Here is a 7,840-nt window from a genome sequence, read left to right as displayed (position 1 = left end):
AAAACTAGTTTTCAAGACTTTGTCTTTCTCTTTAAAATGGCTGGTGGGAAGTCCTTTTCTTTTAGAAGTGTTCAGTCATTTCCATTTCTCCCACCTTCAGATGAACCTTCCTGGTCTACTGAAATGCCAGTACTTCATCGGATACTTGACTATTTTGGTTAATACCTAACTAGAATCTGAATTTGAAAGATGATGTGGGGGGTTTTCTTGGGGAACTGGGGGGATAACTTGTGAAATAACCAGTTCTTCATTCAAGGGTGCCTCCATTTTATAGGACAATTAATGTATAAGAATAATATATGTTCAACCTCACACATGCATCCCAGCATCTGGATTTTTCAGCTCCATCTGGCATCCAGTAGAAGAACAGAGCCTCATAAATTCAGGTCAGAAAGCAAAATAACTTTTATACATTTATGACAGCCATCTAGAGAGGTGTATATTCTACTTGTGACCACAAGTGCGTAAATACACAGGTCTCCCCAAGCAGCCATAAAGAGCACTGTTGTTTTGATTAAGAAATTGTGAGCATCTACACAGGTTAAAAGAGAAAATGAAACCTGGGAGGTTAGTTTTGTAGCAGTAACCTTTCAAACCTGCCAAGGGTGATCAACAAGTCTGATTGGTACTGCCAACACATGACACCAATCCTGGAAGGATTTCTCTTTGTCTGCAGCCTATGTAGTCCCACAGCTGTACGTTACGTTCCCAAGAAAGAGGCATATGTGCCAAAACACATACAGGATCGGGGCCTACACTTTGGTAATCCTATGCTGTTTCTCACACATGTTTCTGTTGCTTGAGGTGCTCACTAGGTTGTTTTCTTTCTGGAATGAAAAGTTCCAGTAGTGTTTGGTTTTGTTACCCTCATTCCCTCCTTTCCCTGCTCTGGCAGGAAAGCGCCAGCAGCTCTGCCTCATAGGTTGGCAGGAAATTTAAAACAGCAGCAAGCTGCTGCACGGACCACCCCCAGACTTTTTTTTTTTTCCCCGTTGATGCAGGAGACTATTTAATTGGGGGCTGACTTGTCAAACTTACTCACTGACGCTTACCAGGAGCTGCTTAACCGGTAACAGTGATATTTTTTTTTCTCCCTGCCTTCTCCTGTGGACAAGTTCCCCACAATGAAGACTCTTCTGAGCCTGATGGTTTTGCTCTCCGCCACCCTGTTCGCCAACGCGGCCCCTCCAACTTGCTACTCCAGGGTTTTGTCCCTGAGCAAAGAAATCACGGAGTCTTTTAAGGAGTTACAGACCTCCAAAGCTGCGGTGAGTATACCTAAAAACTGCTCCTGCAAAGACGCTGTGGGTTGCTTGCTTCTGACACACGTTTCTCTCAAATCAAAACTGCAATGGGTCTTTCCTCTTTCCTGCAGGACTCGTGTGTGGAGACACTGCCCAGGCTGTACTTGGACATCCATGTAAGTTTTCACGCTTCTTTCTTACCTCTGAGCAGTAAAAGCAGCTAATGAAAATAGAGGATAACTCTTAAGATTGTACCCCAGAAGAGTGGTTAATTCAGAAGAGCTTAATTAACTAGAGAGATGAGTGACAAAAAAAAAAAAAAGTCATTTTGATCCTTATTAAAATCCCAATGGAGCTTCTGAGATTTTATTTCTTTAAAAATTAAAAAATGAGGAAATCAATATTTTGAAGTCATTACCATGTGTACATTATTAATTTATTGTGACAGAGCCTTTTCAGACCTTAAATATGTGCAACAAAACTTTAAATAATAGTTTAAAAGAAGAAATGTAGAATAAACTTTCCTCACTTAATGCATCTACTTCATTTTATATCATAAGTGGCTTCTGGCACTGCGGTTTTAATCAAAAGAAGTGTAGAAAAACCGCGCTGGCTTTTCCTGTTTTAAAAAGCCACTTGTTGAATTCAGAAAGAAAAAGTATACCTGAGGATATGGAAGTGTGATACTGAGAAAAGGCAGCAATAGTCATCTCCCAGCAAAGACAAAATAGCCTCCTGCACACATAGTTCATATCACAGTGTTCTGCCCTGGGATATCTGACATATTTTGCTTATTTTCCCAGTGCTTCACTTAGGAACTAAAAAGTAGAATGTAACAGACAAAGCAAGAGATGTCTGACACCATCAAGTCTTGCAAGTCAGGACCCTACAGATCCCAATTCCAAAGTTGCCAGTGCCTCACTTCATTGCAAAGACCAAGCAATGTGCGTCCACTGCCTCAGTTTCCCTTGCTTTAAAGCAAGAGCTGGGATATTTATTTTCCTGCTTCACAGGGACTTTGTGAAATTCATGCTGGCTGTGCTTTGTTCTGATAATGCAAAGCCAGAGGTAAAAATTACTCTGAAAATAACTTTAACTAGTGCTCACAGTATTGCCTATTGTACAGGAACAGAAGAATCATGTCTGTGAGATCTTGTTTATCTGTTGGCCAGGTAAATAGATGCTCTCTTAAAAGGGAGACAGTGCACCTATTCTATAGGCAACTCTACCACTACAGGAGCAGATTTGATTGTATTGGCGCTGCTATCTCCTAAAGCATGTGGGAAGGAAGCTGGCAGACCAAAACTATGCACTTTTCTGAGTACTTATTTGGACCAAATGTCTTTGTTATGAAATACTGATGGTGAATTTTCCTAACTAAAGGATACACAGATTGCCTATACCTAGAGGTAGGAATTCAAGGTTCCCACAGAGGCAATAAGAATTTTGTAAGTGGTGAACGAGAAACATAAATCTTTGTTTGTGCAAGGTTACACATACCTCTTTTGCATGCTTTGCAGAATTACTGTGTGTTGGCAAAACTCCGTGATTTTGTGGCCTACCCCAGATGTGAGAGAGTGCTTGAAGTGAGTGAGCTGAAGGAAAAAGCCCGGAGCCTGTACACCATCATGATCTCCTACTGCAGAAGGGTAGGTTGAGCTGCACCAACAAGGGCTTAGTCTCTGCTTTTAGCCCTCTTTGTCTCCACCCTGTCCCCTGACCAGCAAAACAGGATCAGGGCCTGAGCTTCCCAACATTGTGGTATCTCCTGCCTTTCCCGTTAAAAATGTTAGCCTTCTCTTTTGTTTCTCCAGGACTTGGTGTTTCTCACTGATGACTGCAGTGCTCTGGAAAATCCTGTTATGCCTCCCATTGAGCCCTCCATCATTGAGAGCTAAAATGGAGTCAGCCCAAAAGTTGTACCTGGGAAATTTTCAAGGAGATGGAGAGTCAAAATATGTATACGTGGTCAACTACAACTTTAACAACTAAGATCCTTCCCATGCACACTAGCAATATTATCTCAGACCTACCCATTTTTCTCCCCCTTGGCAGGAAATGAACTGCATGCCTTGCATACCTACTGAGCTGCTAGGGAAACTACACTTAGAGAGCATTTTTTTATTTGGCAAGGTATGATATTTCAGCTTAGCCAGATGTATAAAGTATGTTTTGTTTAAACATTAGATACTATACACTATTTTTTACTCTTTTATGAATAACTCAATTCATAGAAAGAAATACATTGTGATAAATATTCTATCCTGACTTAGCAGTTCTTCCTTTATTAGATGGGCATGGAAGGGACCATATTTGTTTGATAGGAGAAGTGTAACTCTGTACTGCCAGATGTGTCTCTACCTGGATAGCTCATATATATATGCTGGTAGTTTTTGATGTCAGACTTGTAAGAATAGAGGTGAAATAACCTGTCTCTGTGGAAAACTTAATAAAAACAGCCTTCTAACCCAAGATGCTTGTGTTACATCATGTCTTTCAAGATCAACCCAAAAGGTGTCATTCTTATAAACTTACTTTTCACAGTTACTTGCAAGTTGTTTTTCACAGCATAAGCCATCTTTAGCTTTGTTTCCATAGCAATGCAAACTTTGCTGTGTCTGCACGATTTGGCAATGTGTAAGTTTCTACTGGGAGAATTTTTCCATACTGCAAAAAATTTCTTTGACGAAATTAGTGTGTTATTTGTTGCTTTTTTTTAAATACGGTTTCTGTGTTGCAAGAATATAAGTTGTGATACAACGGCTCAAAAAGCCAATCAAAGATTTGGACAGATTGTTAAGACACAGCCCATATACTGAGCTACTGAGATTAATAAAATTGCCAGATAATAGTTCCAGAGTAATGCATCCACCCGGTGTCTGAAGAACATGACACCTTCACACCCAGCAGCTCTTTGGTGCCAAGAATAGAAAGAATTTTCCCCATATTCTTGGAAGTAGCTGGTATTACCCCAGAGGGTCCCTTCCTTCCCTCTGTGCAAGTGGTTCCTCTCTCTCCTGTATAGTGTTTACTGGTCGTTCATCTTCAGCATTGCCAACCCTGGTGGTCTCACCATGTTTTATAAAAGCCCCATCTTCTGTAATCATTGAATTATGTGACAATCACAGCTCCTCTATCATCCTGTCATCCCAGTGAATATCTCACGGTGTAAACCAAAATGATTGACAACTGTTATGGAAATAGGTGAATCATAACATTCATCCAAGGGAAAAAAATTGTTCAGGGGGAAAAAAGGGTTTTTCTTTATTTTGGAATCACCTTGTTCTGTAGAAACTACTCATCTGACTTTAGCTGTAGAAAATTTGACCATCCCATTGAACCACAGAACAAGGGTGGGAAACTCTGAATCCGAGGGAGATACAGAGGAATTTATTTTGGAATCACCTTGTTCTGTAGAAACTACTCATCTGACTTTAGCTGTAGAAAATTTGACCATCCCCCCATTGAACCACAGAACAAGGGTGGGAAACTCTGAATCCGGGGGAGATACAGAGGGAAGAGAGTAAACAAGCGCTTTCTTTCCAGTTTGTTTCAGTTCTAAGTCTACATTCAAGCAACGTGCCTGTCAGACCTTGTAATCCTCTCCTGAAGATGAGGTCCTCATGTGCTAACCCTACTAATCTGCTAGATGAGCCAAGTTGCCCACAGGCAGGATCCTGTGAAGAATTCCACAGAAGGATTCTATTCCTGTGTCTCTATGGGCATCTGGTAGAGACAGTAGCAGCTCAGCAATCTGATCCAGTACCAGGCTGAATCCCAAAACATGCAGCTCAGATAGTCCAACTATCAGAAAAATCATTGCCTAGTTTGTCTTTTAGGATCCTTCTCCTCTTCAATACAGTAACCTCTGTACAAGATCTGACACAACCTAGAGATACCAATACCATTTTTTTTCTGCATCACCTGGACATAACCAAGGCCAACTCCTTCAGCAGGAGCCATATCCTGGAAGAAAGCCACCTATTAGCATGCTGGCAGGGAGCCTGGTACCCACACAGGGAGTGTGTAAGCACTGGCAACCGCCTGGATCAAGGAGAAATGCAGGTGAAGTTGAACATTTCTGTCAGACTCTGCATCCAAGATTTCCTCCCTCTAACCAGGGGCTCAGCCACTGCCTGGGGAAGCAAGCAGTGCTGGGATAACATCAAGGACTATACACTTCCATACAAGTACCAAAACCACATCACAACCCCTGCTTTTCATACTTTTATACAAAGACAGCCATGGACATACCTTGCAAAAACATGTGGTACTGTCACCACCGGCCACGGTGTTTGCAGAGCTGGTGGTACACATGCTTGGAAGCTGGCAGCAGAAGCTGTTAAATTTTGGTTGTTTTTTCCACCTCCAGATGTCACGGGGTTTAAACACAGGCCTGCTGTAAAGCTTGCATTGTGACTTGGCAAGCCAACTGCAGAGCAAGACACGCTTCCTTTCCCACAGAAGCCCGTGCAGCTGTGTCCCTAGAACTGGACTTTGGGTAAAGTCCGTGCAGGTAATCGTGGCACTTCTGCCCCTGTTCTTTTATGTCATATGGACACATACTTTCTGAAATTGAGTATTTTATGAGGGTTTTCTCATGGATCTTCTCATAACTCCTCTTTATCCTGCTTTATTGAACTAAGCCAGCCTTCCCTAGTCCATTTTGATGGAACTTGTGGTCCTAACTCCGTATTTCTCCCATAACGTTCCCATTCATTCAACGACTGTCCACATATATATTTTCTCCTGCTTTAGGCTGACTACATTTGCAAGGAAAATGTAGTCTAATTTCTTTAGGAAAAAATATCTTGCAAGAAGTTTTTGGAATTGGAAACAGAGTAGAAATCATTACTTGATTTGCACTGTTTTCATTAGTAACTTCAGCCTTTTCATGACTGAAAGGACATGTTCTGTCCACAATGGTTACTTACCAACAGCTCAGTCCTGTGCTATTACATCCTACTTCTACAGAAGCTGAGAAAAGCAACTGATGCTTTGGAGACTGCACATACTTGAATGAACTTTAAAAGCCGATCCTCCGTTTGCAGATGCTGCATACTTTATTCCCAGCATCAGATTTGTCTGATCCTCGGTGTGCTTTTACACCAAGTATATTCCCTGTGGTTTATGCTGTGACCGTCTTCACATCGCGTACGTCATTTTTAATGGAAAGTATGCTGAAAGCAAAGCTATGCTCTTTCAGTTCACAGTAACCTGCTGTCACTCAGACTGTCTTAATGAGATTTGTGATTAGCTGAACCCTTTTCACGAACAGCATCTTTTTCCAGGTTGTCACGGTCCAGGGAAAAAAAAATACTGATAAAGAGATCTAATCCACTTGTAATTTGCCAAGAAATCATCCACTTCTCCCTTTCAGTAAGACAGTAAATTTACCAACTTCTTATTTTACCATTATACTAGGTATATAAGGAGCAGTGGAGCCATTCATGCAGATGAGCATTTATTCCTGCAACACAGCAGCCCATGCTCATTAGGGACCCGGCCAACAGGGAGACCGTGAAGGGATTAAGAAGGACATATTTGTTGTAATTTGTCAACTGGCATCTTGCCCAGTTATTGCAGAATATTACTAAAAACACATCATTAAGAAACTGCACTCCGTATGATCATTAGGGAAGAATTGTAGAAACACAAAGCATTTGTTCTGTTCTCTTGCCTGTGGAAAGAGGTTTGTCGGAAGAAACAGTCATTCCTAGGACTAGGTTTTCTTTTGCAGATTTCTCTTTATCTACAAGAAGCCTCACTAAAGAACAGCCCTGGGACAGCTAGACTGTCTCTCATATTATCATGTGGAATCATGTGGTAGTCAAAATGGTAGGTCTTGGGGACTGCCTCTGCAAAATTTTTCAAAGACATCAATTTCCAATTTTACCAAAAAGTTACATTATGAATTTTTCTAGAACTGTCTCCTTTCCCATATCTTTTTTTCCAGTCTCAGTCACATGGGCTTTCTTTAAAAAGGCATTCTGGTAGTGAAACCAGGCTAGGGATGAGGGCTAGCAAATGTCTAATTCCCAGCCACTACCCTGGTCAGAAAAGATGGCAGCCTTCAAACAGATAATTAGATCATTCCAAGAGACATGCTTCCACTGGATAACATGTGACTTGCTACTAAATAATAGGGTACAAATTAAATATGGCCTTATGAAATTGTTTGGGGGTTTTCTGGTTTGGGTGGGTGTTTTTTTATAAGCAAAGCAAAAACAGTAATCTGGCATTGGGAAGGAATCTGAACTTTTAGGTTGTACACTTTGGAGCAGAGCTGTGAGTTGAGCTAATGGGATGCTGACGGAGACTTTCCAAAACTTTGCTACAGTGCTAACGTCTTGTAAATAATGTTACCTTACAAACATTTAACTGCTGTAGTTTAACCAGAACATTTTTCCACATTAAAATCTTTTCATTTTTGGAGTGCATGGCAATGCAAGTGAAAATTACAATGGACAAGCTCCACCAACTTTATTTGTGCAAGTTTTGGGATTCACATTTTCCTTTTAGACTTGCTATAGCCAGGAACCCTGTACCACCCAAGATTTTACTGTTAGTCTGCCAGAGTAAAAAAAAAAAAAAAA

At 41.0% G+C, this 7,840-nt stretch overlaps 1 protein-coding gene across 1 annotated transcript; it reads left to right on the top strand.

Annotated features, from left to right (window-relative positions):
- The first annotated feature begins 981 nt into the window (after positions 1-981).
- On the top strand, positions 982-3,716 carry CYTL1 (cytokine like 1). Its single transcript, XM_014966754.1, has 4 exons — positions 982-1,268; positions 1,376-1,420; positions 2,765-2,893; positions 3,059-3,716. The coding sequence occupies exons 1-4, from the start codon at positions 1,125-1,127 to the stop codon at positions 3,140-3,142; spliced, it is 402 nt and encodes a 133-aa protein (XP_014822240.1). The 5' UTR covers positions 982-1,124; the 3' UTR covers positions 3,143-3,716.
- Positions 3,717-7,840: the final 4,124 nt, after the last annotated feature.

This window comes from Calidris pugnax, unplaced genomic scaffold, assembly GCF_001431845.1.
Source record: "Calidris pugnax isolate Ruff unplaced genomic scaffold, ASM143184v1 scaffold14, whole genome shotgun sequence".
Lineage (NCBI taxonomy): Eukaryota > Metazoa > Chordata > Aves > Charadriiformes > Scolopacidae > Calidris > Calidris pugnax.
The sequence above is the reverse complement of the archived record's forward strand: the minus strand, read 5'-3'. Positions and strand labels throughout refer to the sequence as shown.

Excerpts from the sequence above, each read along its gene's own strand:
- CYTL1 (XM_014966754.1), top strand. The coding sequence starts at position 1,125 with ATGAAGACTCTTCTGAGCCTGATGGTTTTGCTCTCCGCCACCCTGTTC. Across the intron at positions 1,269-1,375 it reads TACAGACCTCCAAAGCTGCG|GACTCGTGTGTGGAGACACT; the intron begins GTGAGTATACCT and ends TCTTTCCTGCAG. Across the intron at positions 1,421-2,764 it reads GGCTGTACTTGGACATCCAT|AATTACTGTGTGTTGGCAAA; the intron begins GTAAGTTTTCAC and ends CATGCTTTGCAG.